The sequence below is a fragment of the Dipodomys merriami genome, unplaced genomic scaffold, assembly GCF_024711535.1.
Source record: "Dipodomys merriami isolate MVZ:Mamm:240054 unplaced genomic scaffold, mDipMer1.0.p SCAF_7, whole genome shotgun sequence".
Taxonomy (NCBI): Eukaryota; Metazoa; Chordata; class Mammalia; order Rodentia; family Heteromyidae; genus Dipodomys; species Dipodomys merriami.
This window is the reverse complement of record NW_027206290.1, coordinates 30,981,136-30,999,397: the sequence shown is the minus strand read 5'-3', so window position 1 is coordinate 30,999,397 and position 18,262 is coordinate 30,981,136. Positions and strand designations below refer to the sequence as shown.

At 43.0% G+C, this 18,262-nt stretch overlaps 1 protein-coding gene across 4 annotated transcripts in view; it reads left to right on the top strand.

The window, feature by feature from the left end:
• The first annotated feature begins 2,546 nt into the window (after positions 1 to 2,546).
• Clcc1 (chloride channel CLIC like 1) overlaps positions 2,547 to 18,262 on the top strand; it is a 28,535-nt gene continuing 12,819 nt past the window's right edge. The window contains exons 1-5 of one of the 4 annotated variants that reach the window (XM_070006177.1): positions 2,547 to 2,620; positions 13,502 to 13,641; positions 14,409 to 14,510; positions 15,227 to 15,334; positions 17,860 to 18,081. In XM_070006177.1, the coding sequence (XP_069862278.1) occupies positions 13,513 to 13,641; positions 14,409 to 14,510; positions 15,227 to 15,334; positions 17,860 to 18,081 (561 nt within the window). In that variant the 5' untranslated portion in view covers positions 2,547 to 2,620; positions 13,502 to 13,512. Of the gene's footprint in view, positions 2,660 to 3,178; positions 3,300 to 3,397; positions 3,417 to 13,501; positions 13,642 to 14,408; positions 14,511 to 15,226; positions 15,335 to 17,859; positions 18,082 to 18,262 lie in introns of those variants that run through there. The other 3 variants (XM_070006180.1, XM_070006179.1, XM_070006178.1) reach the window with 3 other exon arrangements.

The following is an 18,262-nucleotide window of genomic DNA, read 5'->3' as shown; positions in this document are numbered from 1 at the left end:
AAAGGGAGACCTTAACACGTGTTTCACATAGACGTCAGCCTGATCTCATACCCTGCCCAATTAGAAAGGCACCTGCAGTGCATCCTACCCGGTGATTACCTCTGCTTCAAGGGAATAGATGCCTTGGTGTGCACATTGTATATCCTCTTGTAGCTATCTTTGTAATAAATCTCCTGTAGCTGTCTTTATAACAACCCCAAGCTTCAAAGATGCAGGGGCATATGACATGTTTCTGGAATGAACAGCCCACACAAGTAAGAATATCCTCCTGCTTTGTGTGGGGACCCCAAATTCACAGGCCAATTCAAACCAAAATGATAGTTAGTTCAAACAGTTACTATGAGATGGGCTGTAACCCCATTGGCCACCGACATAAATATGCAATCTTTATGTGTGTGTCACAATTTCGTTGGCCACCTGCGTGTGGCCAGGCTTGACTACATGGATTTTGCCTTTAAAATCCCTAGCTTGTGGGCTGTTCAGGGTCGCAGTTTCAGCTCCCAAATCTGTGCTTTGTCCCTGGCCAGTCAGCTATCCACTTCCCCAATAAAGTCATCTTTTTGCATGAGACTGTCTGAGTGGTGGACTCTTTTCCCCATAACAGATACTTGTAGCGTTTTAACACCTCAAAGGAGAAGCCCCATGCAGATAGTTGTCTCTTTGTGTTTCCTAATTTTGCTGACATCTAAAAGTAGATGGGAGGGAGCTAATTGCTTTTTTTTTTTTTTTTTGTCGGTCTCAGGGCTTGAACTCTGGGCCTGAGTGATGTCCCTCAACTATTCAGCTCAAGGCTAGCGCTCTACCACTTGAGCCACAGCACCCCTTCCGGTTTTCTGGTGGTTTTTGATGATAAGAGTCTCATGGACTTTCGCACTGACTTTGAACCATGATCCTCAGATCTCAGCCTCCTGAGTAACTAGGATTACAGGCATGAGCCACCAGTGCCCACCTACTAATTGCTTTTTAAAACTTTTTTTTTATTAGTTTTTTTTCAGTTTCAGTGTTCTAATGACTGAGTCTGGACCTTTTAATATTAATTTTATTCTTTCTATCTCCATATCTGTTCTGCCTTAGAAAACCACTTTGAGGGCTGGGAAGGTGACTCAATGATAGAGTGCTTGCCTTTCATGCATGAGGTTCTGGGTTTGATTCCTCAGCACCACATACACAGAAAAAGCCAGAAGTGGCGCTGTAGCTCAAATGGTAGAGTGCTTACCTTGAGCTGACGAGCTGAGGGACAGCACCCAGGCCCAGAGTTCAGGCCCCACGACTGACAAAAACAAAAAAACACTTTGAATTGGGGAGGGGCACCACTGAATAGTTTGGGGGCCAGATAGAACAAAAAAGCAGGAGTAAGATTCCAGTCACAAATTTAATTCTTTTTGAAAGTGTTTTTTGTTTGTTTTCTTTCCTAATGGACCTCAGACTCCAGTTGGTTCAGCTTTGAACTTGCTGACTTGTCCCAGTGACTTTCTGGGGGTTTCAATGCCTTCAGTAAATTCCCTCTTAATTCTGTTGGTTCTGTTTTTCTGAAGAGCTATGAATAATATGGCTATGGAAAATACATATGATGGGATATCCAGCCTTTAAAAAGGGAATTCCGAAAATACATATGATGGGATATCCAGCCTTTAAAAAGGGAATTCCGTCATGCTAAAACGTGGAGGAATCTAAGGGACATTATGCTAAGTGAAAGAAGACAGTTGCAAAAATACAAATGTGGTATAATTCCATTTATATGAGGTACCAGAGATAGGGAAAGGGAAGGAGGGAAGACTGGGCAAGTTATTTAGGATATACAGAGTTTCCGTTTTGCAAAGTGAAGAATTCAGAAATGATGTTGATAGTTGGGTAACATGTGTTCTTAAAAGTGGCCTAGATAGGCTTGGTGCTGGTGGCTCACGCGCCTACTAAGGAGGCTGAGATCTGAGGATGGGTGTGAGAAGCCATTATCTCCAATTAACCAGCAAAAAGCCTGGAGTGACTCATGAGGTAGAGCGTCAGCCTCATCAGCCTTGAGCAACAAAGCTTAAAGGATAACTCCCAGGCCTTGAGGTCACGGGTGGCCACACACACACCCAGGCCTTGAGGTCACGGGTGGCCACACACACACACACACGAAAAAGCCCCAATACAGGACTAGTGTTATCCCCTATTTGAAAAAAAAAATTATGCTCAGAATAGATTCACACACACACACACACACACACACACACACACACGAAAAAGCCCCAATACAGGACTAGTGTTATCCCCTATTTGAAAAAAAAAATTATGCTCAGAATAGATTTGCGGCTTTATGGCAAATGTTCTATGCCAGAATTTATAAAACAAATAATAAGAAAACACGCTTTATAGCCGTTTAATACATTTGAGTGGCACGTAGAAACTGATCTGCCAAGAGGATTCGGTACTAGCCAAACCCAGGCCTCCAACCCACCCTGGGGTCTGCCCCGCCCCTCCATCGCGGCCAATGAGGGGCGAGCGCGGGAAGGGCGCACAGCCGCTGACTGAGCGAGTCGATCGGAAGACGCGGCCGAGCTAGCGCAGCGCGCGCTCGTCACCTTCTCCCGTCTGTCAGGCCGGTGTCTTCCGGGGTCGGCCGGCGGGACCCTCGCTCGTGAGTCTGCGCGGCCGCTGGGGCTCCGGGCTTGGCGGGGTGAGGCGCAAATTGAATTGCAAACCGGGGCGGGGGGGGGGGGGGAGAAGGGGAAAGCCGCAGGCGTTCCCGGGCCGGGCGGTGACCCGAGGCCGCGGCCGGTTCCGGCCTGCGCGGGCCCCGGTGCGGGCGCCGCGTCTGTCAGCGCGGGCCCGGGAAACGGCTGTAGCCTGCGCGCGCCCCGCGCGACCGCAGCGGACGGTGGATTTCGTTGGCTTTCGGTTATCTCTGAAGACTTGAGGGATCATTTCAACAAGTTCTCCCCGTCACGTCTCCCGGACTGGATGTCATGAATCTCTAAAGCTCCCCGCCCATTCGAGTGTGGAAAGTTAGGCGCTGCGTGCGCCTGCGTGCGGGGCGCGGCGGGGTGGGAGGCAGGGCCGGCGGCTCGCTCGCTCGCTCACTGTCGGGGAATAGGTCCGAAGTAACTCGCAGAGTCGCAAGTTTGACGTCACCGCTCCAGGCGCCTGCGCAAACACGCGTGCGCGGCCTCGCAAACCTCTGGCTTCCAGACCAGCGCCGTTGTGGAGCCCGTGGGGCCGGGTTACTTCTGCTTTCTACCACCGTGAAGGGGCTGAACTCAGAGGCTTCTTTGCGCGTTTCCGCTCCGCAGCTGGCTGTAGCCGTGCTGGTCGGCCTGGTAGTTTTTCCGTGGCTCCCCGCCCTCCTTCCCTGGGGTCCACCCTGACACCCCTAAGGGGAAAACGCCTGGCCACGGGTACTTGCCCTGACCACTTACAGGCTCCGTGGGCTTTAGGTATATTACTGCCTTTTCTGATGTACAACATGAAGATCTGCGTTTAGCGGGTTTTTGTGTGGGTTAAATGAATGTGTAACAAAATACTAGTTACTAAAGTGTGAGGCAAACTGGCGCTGGTGGCTCGAAGGCAGCCCAGGCTGTGAGACCTCTTTCCAATTAACCACCCCAAAGCTGGAAGTACAGCTGTGCCTCAAGGTCGTAGAGCACCATCCTTTAGCAAAAATCTAAAGGACAGCACCCAGGCCCTGAGTGCAAGATTGATGTTGAGACAAGGCTTCCCATAGTTTCCTTGAACTGTGATTTTCCTGTCTCGACTTCTCCAGTGCTGGGATCACAGTATGTGCCTGTTACATCTGATTTAGGACAGTTACTTTACACTGACCCCATGACTAACCCCATTACACTGACTGATCATGGTGTTATGGGGGACATCTGTGGCACTATGATTAGGAGATTTGTTAGAAACACAGGATTTTTTTTTTAAATTTTATTTTATTGTAAAGATGCTGTACAGAGGGTTTACAGTTACAGGAGTAAGGCAATGAGTACATTTCTTGTGGAGCATTGTTACCCCCTCCGTTGTTTTTCTCCTATCCCTTCCTTCCTCTCCCCCCGCCCCCCCTTCGCAAGTTGTAAAGTTCATGTCCAACATTGTCTCTTGTGGGTATCATTGTTGCACACACAGGATCTTAACATTTACTTTAATTTGATAATAGAATCATTTTTATTTTTCCTGAGACACGGTTTCAACCCCCGCATGGCCTCATGCAGGTAAGCCTCCTGTCTCAGCTTCCCAAGTGCTGGGATTACAGGTGTGTTTCACCATGTGTTGTTTTCTTTATTGTTGTTTTATTTACTTATTTTTTTGGTCGGTTGTGGGACTTGAACTCTGGGCCAGGGCACAGTCCCTCAGCTCTTCAGCTCAAGGCTAGCACTCTACCACTTAAGCCACAGAGCCACTTCCGGTTTTCTGGTGGTTTATTGGAGATAAGATTCTCACAGACTTTCCTGCCCAGGCTGGCTTTGAACCATGATCTTCAGATCTCAGCCTCCTGAGTAGCTGGATTACAGGCATGAGCCATTAGCGCCTAGCTGTTTAAAAATTAAAAAAAAATTATCTTTAGCTGTACAAAAGGTTTCAATTCAATATATCTGTTTACATGTATGATGTATCTTGATTATTGTCACCATTTCCCTCATTCTCCTCCACCCTCCTATCCCAACCCCCCACAAGTTTCCTCAAGTTTCTTGGTTCCATTTTTATAGTATGTACATTGTACTGTGGCTGTATTTGCCCCTCCCATTTCATCTACCCTCCTCCCCTAAAGCTGCACATACAAAGTATGTTTCAGCATTTTTTTGTTTGTGCCAGCAGTCACTTGGCTTTTATCAAGTGGTGCACTATCACTGGAACCACACTTCCACTTCCAGCTTTTTATTAGTTAATTGGAGATAAGAGCCTCACAGACTTCTACCCAATCTGACTTTTAACTGAGATCCTGAGATCTCAGCCTCTTGAGTAGCTAGGATTAGAGATGTGAGCCAGCAGCTTTCTGGTGTTCATTTTGTTAAATTGTTCAAAGAGAACATAACTCACCTCTGTGTATACCATACTTTAGTCCATTTGATTGTATATACATGCATGTGTGCCCTTTTGTTGTCCCTGAGCCTGACTTCATTCAACATATTTTTTTGTCCATTTCTCTGCAAGTCTTCCTGATGGATGAATAGAATTCTATTTCATATGTATATATGCCACAATTTCATGATTCATCAATATCAGTTGTTCAGTTGTAGGGCATCTGGGCTGTTTTCATAACTTGGCTGAGGTGAATAATGCAGCAATGAACATAGATGTGCGGTACCTTTATTGTATCCTTTATTGTATCTTTTGGATAAATGTAGTGAGAATTTTACTTTTTAACAAAATACTCTGCAGGTTTGGATCCAGCTTTGGAGGGAGTTTGAGATCAGTTACAAGATGTATCAGAGTTATAGACTTAAACTAGTTTCCAGGGGAATTTGACAGGAGAGCTTGAATTTTCAGCTGATTCTATCTTACCTCTGATCTTCCATTAGTAATAAATTGCCCTTCTTAGTCTTGGCAAAATTTCTGCATCTGCTGATGATTATTGAAGAAAGTAGCATAGTGCTTAATGGTAGGACTTTGGGGTGTGTGACAAGCTTTCCATTCATATTCTTTTTCAGAATAGGACATTGAATCCAGAGCCTGGAGCTCTCTGAGCAAATAAGCAGTTGAGCTAACCCCCTAGTGACCTTCTTTGGCTTGTTTTCCAAATCTCCATTACCCTCACCCCAACGTCCTCTCTCTCCCCCTAACAGTGATACTCCTTTTGGAACAAGTCATTGTCTACTTAATACCATACCTCATCTTCTTGGGCTCAATTCTCCTTATATACTCTGTCATGTACATCCCAGCCTCTTAAGAATAAGGCTTCTCCCTGTTATTCTTTGTTTGTAAATCATTAATTAACTAATCCAGTGGCCTTATATCAGACTTTATTCTCTACTTCTCTGAAGTAATTAGTATGACTAAAACTTCTAAAGTAAGCCTGTCTTTGGCTTTATTACCTTGTAGTTTTTAGCTTGCTCTCTGTTGTTCATTCTTTCAAAGCTTTATTCCTTAACACTTGGTGGAGATTTTTTTGTTATTAGTTTTCTTTCTAATAAGGTCTATTCAGTGTTTGTGCATCTCCAGGGCATGGCTGTGATGTTAGTATTCTTTCTTTACTTTTTTTTTTAAAATGATACTGGGGTTTGAAGGCTTGGAGCTACGTAGATAGGTGCTCTACCGCTGAGCCAGGCCTCCAGTTGACTTTTCTTTCTTTTCTTTTTCCTCCCCTTCCCTCTTCCTTCCCCTTTTCCTTTGTGCCAGTTCTAGGGCTTGAGCTCAGAGCCTGAGCATTGTCCCTGAACTTTTTTTTTTTGCTCAAGGCTTTACAGCTTGAGCCACACTTCCACTTCCGGGTTTTTGGTAGTTAATTGGAGATGAGGGTCTCACAGGCTTTCTTGCCTGGGTTAGCTTTCAACCATGATCCTCAGATCTCAGATTCCTGAATTGCTAGCATTAAAGGTGTGAGCACCATCCCTGGCTTGACTTTACGTGTTTAAACACAAAACTTTAAAACCTGTCAGTAGTTAGTTGAATTTATTAGTAATTTGATCAGTTCAGACTTTCATCATCATTTTGTTTATTGGCTCATTTTCTTGTTGTGCTCAGACTTTTTCCCCCTGTTTTGAAGTTTTAACTTAGGGTCTCACGCTTGCCAAAGGCTGGCAAGCCTCCATCCAGCCCTGCTTTTTTCTGGTTAGAGATAGGATCTGTCGAACTTTTCTGCTCAAGTTAGCTTTGATCATCAAAGCTTCCTGAGTTCCTAGGATTACCGGTATAAGCCATCAGCACCTGGCTTCAAACTTTTAATATATGAGCCTGGGTTGAAGACATTTTTAGTCTTTCATATCTGAAGAAATTGACAGTTTTCTAGGGCTGTCATAAAGTACTGTGGTCTAGGTAGCTTGAACAACAAATTTTCCTACAATTCTGAGGGCTAGCAGATAAAGCAAGGTATGACAGGGTTGATTTCTTCTCAAGACCTATCTCTGGCTTGTCAGTGGTCATGTCTTCACATTGTCTTACCTCTGACTGGTGAGTTTTCAGATTTCTTCCTCTTAAAAGGGTACCACTCATCTTGGTCTAGGGCCTGTTTTATGTACCTTATTATGATTTACTTCCCTAAAGATCCTAAGCCTGGGACCGTGGTTCATGCCTGTAATTCCAGCATTTGGGAGGTTGAGGTGGAAGAGTGAGTTTGAGACCTTCCTGGCTCTACAGCCAGACCCTGCCACACTCACAAACGCCCTATCTCTAAATGTAGTCACATTCTAATGTACTAGGAGTTAGGACTTCAGCACATGAATTTTTGGGGAGGGAAGGAGATAACATTTAGCCTGTAACAATATAATAATTAGTCTTGTGCTCATTTAAAATGAGCGCAATGTTGTCAGGCTCTCGTGGCTCACATATGTAATACTTCAGGAGGCTGAAATCTGAGGATTCTGAGTGCAAGTCAGCCTGGCAGAGCAGTCTATGACTCCTATCTCCAGTTAACCAGCAAAAAAACAAGTGGAGCTGTGGCTTAAATGATAAGGCAGCCAGTCTTGTGTGAAAAAGCCAAGTGAGATCTCTATGCCCTGAGTTAAAGCCCCAGTAATGATAAAAACAACAGAGAAACCTCTTGCTAAAATATGAAATATAACCTATATATAGAAAAGTGTGTAAAATATAAATGGTATCCTTACTAGCACATTGTTACAAAGTGAAAATCCATGTGTTCTAAGAAATGAAACAACGTGCTGTCCCAGAGCCCTCTAGAACCTTTTCCTTTGTCCCATTCGTGATCTCAGAAGTTTTTAGTATTTGCTATTAAGCGTGGTGCTTGCTGCAGTAGAAATTTGATCTGATAAAGTAGCTTCCATTACTCTTATTTTTTGAGCTGTGTGTGTGTGTGTGGGGGGGGCAGTCCTGGTGCTTGAACTCGGGGCCTAGTTGCTGTCCTTAAGCTATTTTGCTGAAAGATAGAACTCTACCACTTCAGCCACAGCTCCATTTTTTGCTTTTTTTTGGGGGGGGGAAGGAGTGGTTAATTAGAGATAAGAGTCTCACAGACTTTTCCTGCCCTGACTGCCTTCAAACCACAATCCTCAGATATGGCACCTGGCTGCTTCCATTACTCTTAAGAGCTTGTTAGCAGGTGCAGTTAGTAATAAGCTTTATATGTTAACAGCATCAGCTCGGCCTACCTCTTTATCTTTGTTCCTCACCATATTCACTTTTACATTTACAATTTCTTTTTGACCTTGGGGATTTGTACTTGTTGAGCCTCCTTGTGTGGCTGGCACTCTACTACTTGAGCTGGGCCACCTCTGACCCAGCTGTTTGCCTTTTATTTTAGAGATTACTATTTATTAAACACTTCATTTGCCAGCCATGGAACTGGGCATTGGGCTCGGGGGATGAAGAGGTTAGTGACGAAGGTGAGTTTAGATTTGGGTAAAATGTTATCTTTGCACAGAGGAATTAATTCACTTAGTGCTATGGTTTTTGGCCTTGGCCAAACAATGGAATCAACTGTGGTGTTTTAAAAATCTCAGTTACCCGGGCACCAGTCTTAAACATTGCTGACTTGGTGTAGAAAAGACTGCACACTAGTTGTTTTTGAAGTTTCTTGGGACTCCAGTGTGCAGTACAGTTGAGTGTTCCTTGTTAGTGGAAGAGACATTCCAATAAAGACTGTGTCACTGTGTGTGGTATTAAAAGAATACACAGGGTTCATGGGAGCACAGAGAAGTAATCTAGATTGCTTCCTTCATAGCTGGGATGACTGGTGAGTGCCACCACGCCTAGCTTTTATTGGTTGAGGTCTTATGAACTTTTTTGCTCCTACTGGCTTTGATGTGTGACCCACCTGATACCTTCCTCCTGTGCTAGGATTGCAGGCTTGAAGTCTGTCTGGACATTTCATATACCTAGGATCATTTAATAGTATGGTCTCATGTGACACATGGCACATAATAGTTTCACACAGCATAACAGTTTTAAGACCCATTCATGTATGGCATGATATAGGCACTTCATTCTCTTTTTATGGTTAAATCTATTGTATGGCTGTAGCAAATTTACCTGTTCATCAGTAGATGGACTTTCAGGCTGTTTATGCTTTCATGCTATTTTGTACAAGTTTTTGTGGGGACATATATTTTCATTTTTCTTGGGTGTATAATTAAGAGATGGGATGGTAGGACCATATTGGAAATACTTATTTTTCTATATCAATGAGAATATTGTTATATGTAGCGACCGTCTACTCGACCAGCGAGGAAAAACGACCACCACTCCAGGAGTCTTCTCAGATCACGCTTTATTGGAGAGCCTTTTAGTTGTAGGAGAGCTTGGGCGCGAGAGAGCGTGCACCCGAAACACAGCCGCTTATATAGGGAATTCGAACACGGGTCTTTTCTATTGTTGGTCGCCTGCCTTTTACCGTCACCAGGTGTCATGGGATTGGCTGGGGACACTACCGGGCTCGCGCACGCGCACAGCCCAGGCGTCCCGCCAAGCACCGTCTGGAGTGGTAATCCTCAAAACTGCAAGGGAGTGGGCGGAGTCTTGCCTCGGCTCCCTATAGTTCCCCCTTCTTTGTTTTATGGCAACAGGTAAGAGTAGAGGTTGGGCCTCTGTCTAAGACATTAATGAGAGGACCTTGCACTGGCCTTCGCCTGAGGGGCGCCTTCCCCAGTGATGACCAGGCCCGTCCGATGCCTTTTTTGCAGAGGTGGGATCTTGGGCATCAACCCACTTGCAACCCAGCATGCTCTTCTTGAGGAGATGGTACCCTCAAGTGCAGTGCACTTGCCTGGCACCCTGTCCCAAATTGCAAATTGCATACCTGTCCCGGTGCAATGGGATCCCCTGATCCCTCGGGGTGCTAAGGCTATGCAGAATGGTAAGGCTTAACTGCCTCTTAGGGCCGACAGCCAGATCTGGGGTGAGGATCCACTCTCCAAAGCGGCTAATGCTTGCAAGATAACAACCTTGTCCCTTCTGGTTTGGGCTCAAAGGCGACAGACCAACCATAGGCAGACCACGCATCCTCCCAAGCAGCAGGCTAAAAACATTCCGACTCCCACCCGCTCTTTGACAAAGGACACCACAGAGGCAATCCAGTCAGTAAATTGTAACAGCCCACAGCATCATCGGTTTAGCTATCACAGGGATTGCTATTAGCTCTGTTGCTAACAGCAGGAAGATCAGCTGCATCTTCAAGATGGGGTTCTTCTGCAGTCTCCACTGGCCTGGTCAGTCTCGTTGGCACCCAGTGAGGTACTTCTTGACTCTGTGGAAAAACACAAACAGCTCCCCTGGATCTCGTTATTACCGGATCCGGTCCATACCATTTATTATTAATAACATCCTTCCACATAACCATGTCTTTAGTATCCATGGAGTCTCTTGTCATATGCCGATCTGCGGCAGACTGATCGTTGTCATTTAGAATTAAAAAATTAAGGGTAAAGAGCGCAAGAGAAAGTCTTTCCCTGGGGGACGCGGACTCAGCAACTCCCCCTTTTTGTTTTTGAAGCATTTCTTTTGTGCTTCGATTAGCTCTTTCCACTATACCTTGTCCTTGAGGATTGTAGGGCAATCCGGTGGTGTGGGCAACCTGCATTTGTGCGCAAAAGGCGCGAAAACCATGGGAAGTATAAGCAGGGCCATTATCCGTCTTGAGTCTAAGGGGCTTTCCCCAAGCTGCCCAAGCTTCTAAGCAGTGTATTCTGACGTGAGACACCTTTTCTCCTGCCAAAGGTGTGGCATGAATGACACCAGAAAAGGTGTCCACAGACACATGTAAATATTTCAACTTACCAAATTCCGTCAGATGAGTAACATCCATTTGCCATAGGGCATTTGGTCTCAACCCCCTGGGGTTTACCCCCACATGGGGAGGATGAAGAAAGGTAACACAAGATTTACAGGCTTTAACAATATCTCTTGCCACATGCCTGGACAAATTATATCTTTTCCTAAGGGTATTAGCAGGTACATGATACAATCTATGAAAGTCTTTTGCCAATTCTACAGGATCAGCAGCGACCAGAGCCATAGCCCGAGTTGCCTGGTCCACCAAATCATTACACTTTGCCATCGGGCCCGGCAACATAGAGTGGGCACGAATATGTCCAATATAAAAAGGATGTTTTCTGTTTAAGATAAGGGATTGAATCTGTAACAAAATATTAGAAATTGTACTGGCCTGCTTAACTGAAGCAGCAACTTCAAGAGAAGCAACGGCATTTACAACATATAATGAATCAGAAAATAAATTAAAAGGTTGATCAAATCTTTTAAAAACTTCAAGCACAATTAAACATTCAACAGCCTGTGGGGCATTCGGCCGAAAATTAAAGACTACCGGCTGTTTGTGTCCTTGAACAAAAAAGGCACCTTGTCCAGATTTTGATCCATCCGTAAAGATGGTTAGAGCATCAACCAAGGGCTCCTTTGAAGTGACAACAGGAAAATACACTAAATTTTTGTTAACTATGGCAAGCAGAGGATGCTTAGGATAATGATTATCAATTACATTTGGAAATGAGCAAACAAGAATTGCCCACATATCCATTGTGGCTGCTAAAATTTCAACTTGCTCACGGGTGTATGGAATAATTAATTTATCTGGAATTTTTGCAAAGTGCATTAAACAATACTTTATACCCAAAATTGCCTGTTTTTTTTAAAATTTTTTTTTTATTTTTATTTTTTTTTCTCAGATCAAAATTGCCTGTTTAGCCACTAATTCAGGAAAATATTGAACAGTTTTTGCTCCCACAGAATCATAGCATTAATAGTTAGCCTTTGAAGCAAGGCAGTGGTATAATTGGCCGTCACTCCATAAGTCCTGACTGCCTCAACTAAATCTTTTAACTGGGAGTAGGAAACCGGCTCAAAATTTCTTTCAGCAGTAATGGGATTCTCAAAAACTGGAAAGGCGGCTGCTAAAGGCGACCAGGTGCTGCCTTTTATAAAGTGACTCTTCCCTGCCGGCGGGCACGGCGGGGGGGGGCCGACGGGTGAGGGGCAGCTCCGTTTCCTCTCCCTGGCTGCTGCGGTACTCCCACCCCTAGGGGGCGCCACCCTCCATATCTGTCTGCCACGTGCTCCGCCGCAGCCTCTTCTAAGTCTTCACTATCAGCTGGATCGAGCTGCTCTCCCTCCTCCACTAACATTTCTTCCTCTGAGTCACTTGCAAGATTACTATATTCTTGGTCCCGCCCTTCCACATGTAGGGCTGAGAACCGGTTTGCTTTTAAAGAAGGGCGCGGGAGTCTCCTTGAGACCCCCTCCTCTCTGAAACCCTTCTCCTTTTGTGAGGGCTGCAGCCCCTCTTGCTTTAATTCTTTAGGATCCTTCTGTCTTTTTTCCCTTTTTCTTTTAGGCCTCTTTTCCTCCCCATTACTGTATACTGACTCTGATAGACTATCCTGATGCTGCGTTAGTACTTTGCGTCCTTCCTGGATTAAATCAAACCCTCCCTCCTCGAGGCAACTGCGCACCATCAAAAAGACAAGCCACAAGGGAAGAAGCAATGCAAGCAACCAATAAATATCTAAATCTACAGTGAACAGCATACCGGGGGATATTTACCGACGTCTCCTCTCCGCGTGTTGAGTTCTGGCTCCGATTCAGCCTCTCGCGCGGGTCCCGTCCCAGGTTCGTTCCCGGGTTTCGGCACCAGTTGTAGCGACCGTCTACTCGACCAGCGAGGAAAAACGACCACCACTCCAGGAGTCTTCTCAGATCACGCTTTATTGGAGAGCCTTTTAGTTGTAGGAGAGCTTGGGCGCGAGAGAGCGTGCACCCGAAACACAGCCGCTTATATAGGGAATTCGAACACGGGTCTTTTCTATTGTTGGTCGCCTGCCTTTTACCGTCACCAGGTGTCATGGGATTGGCTGGGGACACTACCGGGCTCGCGCACGCGCACAGCCCAGGCGTCCCGCCAAGCACCGTCTGGAGTGGTAATCCTCAAAACTGCAAGGGAGTGGGCGGAGTCTCGCCTCGGCTCCCTACAGTTATATATGTATATTTTTATATGAGAATACCATTTTACTCCTTTTCTTTCATGTACAGTTCTTAGTTACTACTCAGAAAGGGTTATCTTTTTTTTTTGTTGTTGTTGTTGGTTATCTGTAGGCTTGAACTTGGCCTGGGCACTGTCCCTGAGCTTTTTCCACTCAAGGCTAGTTAATGCTCTATCATTTTGAGCCACAGTGTCACTTCTGCTTTTCTGGTTGTTAATTGGAGATGAGAGTCTCATGGACTTTCTTGCCCAGGCTGGCTTCGAACCGTGATCCTCAGATCTCAGCCTCCTAAATAGTATTATAGGCTTGAGCCACCCTCGCCTGGCTACAAAGTGTTATCTTAACACTAGAAGTAGTTTTTATTATAAAACAGTTTATTTTAAATTGCTTATTTTGTATTTCAACATATCAATTGTTTATAGCCTCATACAGGATGCTGTGTTTTCTGCTCCTTTGTGAATGTCTGTTTCTGGTAGCTGGTTTTGCTCATGATGATGACTGGATTGACCCCACAGACATGCTTAATTATGATGCTGCTTCAGGAACAATGAGAAAATCTCAGGTATTTACTTATAAAATGCATGGTGTGTGTATGCATGTTAGTATGTAAGACATTTCAGTCCTGTGAGGAAATGCTCTACCTTTATTATCTCAGAGCTTATGAGTGTCATGTAGAAATGATTAGCAACCATGCTAATCATGCTAATCACGACATTTTCAACTGTAAGACATTTCAAATCCATGTGGTTATTTATGTTTTAAATTGAACGTTAAAGTCCATCAAAGAGTAAGCTAATTTTTATTTTATTTTTTAGCATGTACATTTGAGACTTTTTATGTGTGTGTGGATTCAAGTGAGAATGTAGCAAAATCTTAAAGATAAAAATTAAAAATTTAGTCTTTATTCACCAAAGACAGTTTTTACAGTTAAACTATGAAGAAATAAGATCTTTAAAGATTCATATAATAAAATGTTTTTGGTCTGATTTCTTTTGCTTAGCATAATCATAATGTCTTTTAAAGCTTATGCTGTAATGTATATTACCACTGCATCCCTGCTTATTGCTGATAATGTACCATTTTTAAATTTTATCTAAACGTTAGCTGGCAGATCTTTGTATACTTTTTGGGTTGATAGAATAATGCTGTGATAGACATTTTTAAGTTTTATTTTTTACTATATTTAAGTAATTGTACAAAGGGGTTTCAGTCTAACAAATCAGTTTATAAGTACAATGCATCTTGATCAATGTCACCTCTTCCATCATTCTCCCCAAAATGTAATAAACATTTGCACTCAAAAAGGTAATAAAATCTATTTTGTTTTAGGTGAAATATGATATATCTGAAAAGAAGGATGTCAGTCCTGACTTATCAAATGCTGATGAATTATCTAAATGTTATCTCAGACTTGATTCTTTAACTTATAAGGTTAGATTTTTTATTCTTAAATTATTATTTATAATTTCGTTTTACTGCCTTTGCTTTGTGAACTTTTTGCCCAGGTTGGCCTTGTACCATAATCCTTCAGAGCACTGCTTCTTCAGTAGTTAGGTGTGATTACATGCAGGAGCTAGTGTACCCAGCCAGAATGACTTTTTTTTTTCCTGTTGATTGCAGGGCTTGAACACAGGGCCTGTGTGTCCTCTCTGAGCCTCTTTGTGCTCAAGGCTAGCACTGTTACCACTTAAGCCACAGCACTGCTTCTGTTTTTTGAGTGGTTAATTGGAGATAAGAGTCTCATGGACTTTCTTGGCTAGCTTGGGTTTGAACCATGATTCTCAGATATCCGCTGACTGAGTAGCTAGGATTGCAAGTGTGAGCCACTGGCAACAGGCTTTTTTTTTTTTTTTTCTTCTCATGCTGGTACTTGGGCTTGAACACAGCTCTGGGAACTGTCCCTTAGCTTTTTCACTCAAGGCATTCTACCACTTGAGCCACAGCTTTATATCTGACTTTTTGGTGGTTAATGAGAGATAAAAAGTCTCCAGGACTTTCCTACCCAGGCTGGCTTTGAACTGTGATCTTCAGATCTCAGTTTCTTGAGTAGCTAGGATTATAGATGTGAGTCACACACTTAGCTCCAGGCTAGAATTCTTACATTAAATTTGAATGCTAACTAATGTTGAACTTACTGTATTTTACAGATTGATGAATGTGAAAAGAAAAAGAAGGAAGACTATGAAAGTCAAAGCAATCCTGTTTTTAGGAGATACTTACATAAGATTTTAATTGAAGCTGGGAAGCTTGGACTTGTGAGTATTTGGGCTTGTTAATCAGCATAGTGTGTACTCCATTATTAATATCAGATAATAAAAATAAGTGATAAAGGATTATTGTACTTTAGTAGAATACCTGCCTCGATCTTTCCTAAAAGCAGTTCCTTCAAAATGAAAGGTAGCAGCATGCTTTGCTATGGTTTGCAGCAGACCACTCATCTTACCCCTTGAAAGTTAGTTTAATCATGTGTGTTGTACTGGGCCACTAACAGAGGTGAGGAGTAGAGTGCTAACCCTGCCCTCACCTCACTACTTCTTCTTTTCCCCTTCCTCTTCCTCTTCCCCTTCCCCTTCCTCCTCCTCTTCCTCTTCCTCTTCCCCTCCCCTCTTCTTTTCTTTTCTTTTCTTTTCTTTTCTTTTCTTTACTTTATCCTGGGGCTTGAGCTCAGGGCCTGGGCACGAGCTTCTTTTGCTCAACACTAGCACTCTACCTTTTGAGCCAGAGTGCCACTTCTGGCATTTTCTGTGTGTGTTACCAAAGAATCGAACCTAGGGCCTCATGCATGTTAGGCAAGCACTCTACCACTAAGCCACATTTCCAGCCTCTCACTACTTCTTGTCTACCGTGTCTATGCTTTTTTTTTTTTGTATGTGTACACCAGAGTTTTTTTGTGTGTGTATGTCAATTTTGGGGCCTGAACCCAGAGTGTGAACATAGTCCCTTTTTTAGGAGCACATTTTTAAGCATACAGATTTTCCCTCTTATCACATACGTTACCAGGATTGATCTAGGGTTGGGGGCCAAAGCTTTGTGGAAGGAGTTAGATGAATAACTTAAGTGTGGCTTATGCCACCACACTTGGCTTGTAAATTTTCTGATTTAAGTCTTAGAACTGTGTACAGAGTGGAACAGAGCCTAGATGAGGAAACGGATGGAGCTAGAAAATACTTAGGATAGAGATTGAGGCTGAGGATGCTGCTCAGTGGCATGCTGGAAGCGGTAACTTTCAGTCGTCAGTACCATAAGGTGAGAGGAGAATTTGGACATAATCCCCAATTAAAAAAAAAGTCAATGATAACATTGTTATGCTTTCTGAAGATGTAAAGTTTTTTATATTGGTTCTTTAAAAATTATATTTACTCATAAAAAATAGAGTGCTTATTTGTATTAGCTATCGTTTATAATTTGAACTTCTTTTCAGTTTAGGCTACATGAAAATTTTATACCCAATGACAAGTCATAAACAATTGTAAAATTTAGATATGCAATCATGATTTGCAGATTTCATATTGATGAACTTAACTAGTCACTAAATTAATTAATTAGTTTCTGTTGGTAATAGGGCTTGAACTCTGGGCCTGGATGTTGTCCAGCTCTTCAGCTCAAGACTAGCACTCTACCACTTGAGCCACAACTCCACTTTCTGGTTTCTGGTGGTTAATTGGTGATAAAGAGTCTCTCGATGTTCCACCTGCGCTGGCTTTGAACCACGATCCTCAGATCTCAGCCTCTTGAGTAGCTAGGATTACAGCTGTGAGCCACCGGCGCCCAGCTAAATTTTTTATTTCAAAATCAATACTTGAGGTAATTTTGTGGTTCATCCTGGGCACATGCAGAGTGGCCAAAAGTTGGAATTGGCTGATGCCCCATTCCCAGCGGAACAAGGCAGTGACACTCCTGCCTTCTCATTTCTGCTTTAGTACTGCAAACTATTGTATTTTTCAGCTGTATTTAGTGTGATTGATTTTCTGCTGTCTTCACTGTGCTATATTCTTCATACTTTGGAGGCGGTGTATAGTTGAAATGCTTGTAATGTTTCTAGATATAAGTCAGTGACAGTTTGCCTTACAGGGAAGATACCTGCATTAGCTAAGCTCCATCAGATGTGACTGTTGGCTGTGGTTTAATGGGAGTAAATCAACAATATACATTAAATGTCACAGATATACATACATACAAAATTATGTAAAAATATCAAGAGCAACTGTAGCTAGAGCAACATGTAGCAAGAGTCAGCTGTATTCTAGTAAAATTTTCTGTGTCTCTCTTGTATAGAGTTCTCTAATTTTCTTGTTTTTGGTGCCTGTCTTGTGGCTTGAACTCAGGGCTTGGGCACTGTCCCTGAGCTTTTATGCTCAAGGTTAGAGCTCTACCACTTTGAGCCACAACTCCATTTCTGGATTTTTTTGGTGGCTAATTGGAGAAAAGAGTTTAATAGACTTTCCTGCCTGGGCTGGTTTCAATCTGTGATCCTCAGATTTCAGCCTCCTTAGTAGCTAGAATTACAAGCGTGAGCCATTAGCACTGGATTATAATTTTAAACCAGTTTTCACAGATACCATCTTTGGTTTTTATGTTGACCCTGAAGACACATAGTATTTTCTATGTGTTTTCTAAAATGTGTAAAATATTGTAATTGTACTTAATTTCTCTCCTTTGCTGTATTGGAGTAGCAAATGAACGATATACTTAGTTCCAAACTGGCTTTTAATGCTTCAGTGAATATTGTAATAATAAAATTCTTCTCTCTTTTGTTTGGTTTTTGGTAAATTTAATTCAGCCTGATGAAAACAACGGTGATATGCATTATGATGCTGAAATTATCCTTAAAAGACAAACTTTACTAGAAATACAGAAATTTCTCAGTGGAGAGGAGTGGAAATCAGGAGCCTTGGATGATGCACTGAGTGATATTTTAATAAACTTCAAGTTTCATGATTTTGAAACATGGAAGTGGCGATTTGAAGATTACTTTGGAGTGGATCCATATAATGTGTTAATGGTAAGATGAGATCATTTTTTAAAATGGTTTCACAGATATTTTTGTTTTTCACATTGGTTCATTAGACATGTGTATATATTATTTTATTATGCACATAAAATATAATCTACACACTATTTACCTTCCCTTTTTTTTTACAATTTTTTTTTACAATGTTTACCCCAAGAGCCTGTATTTAGTC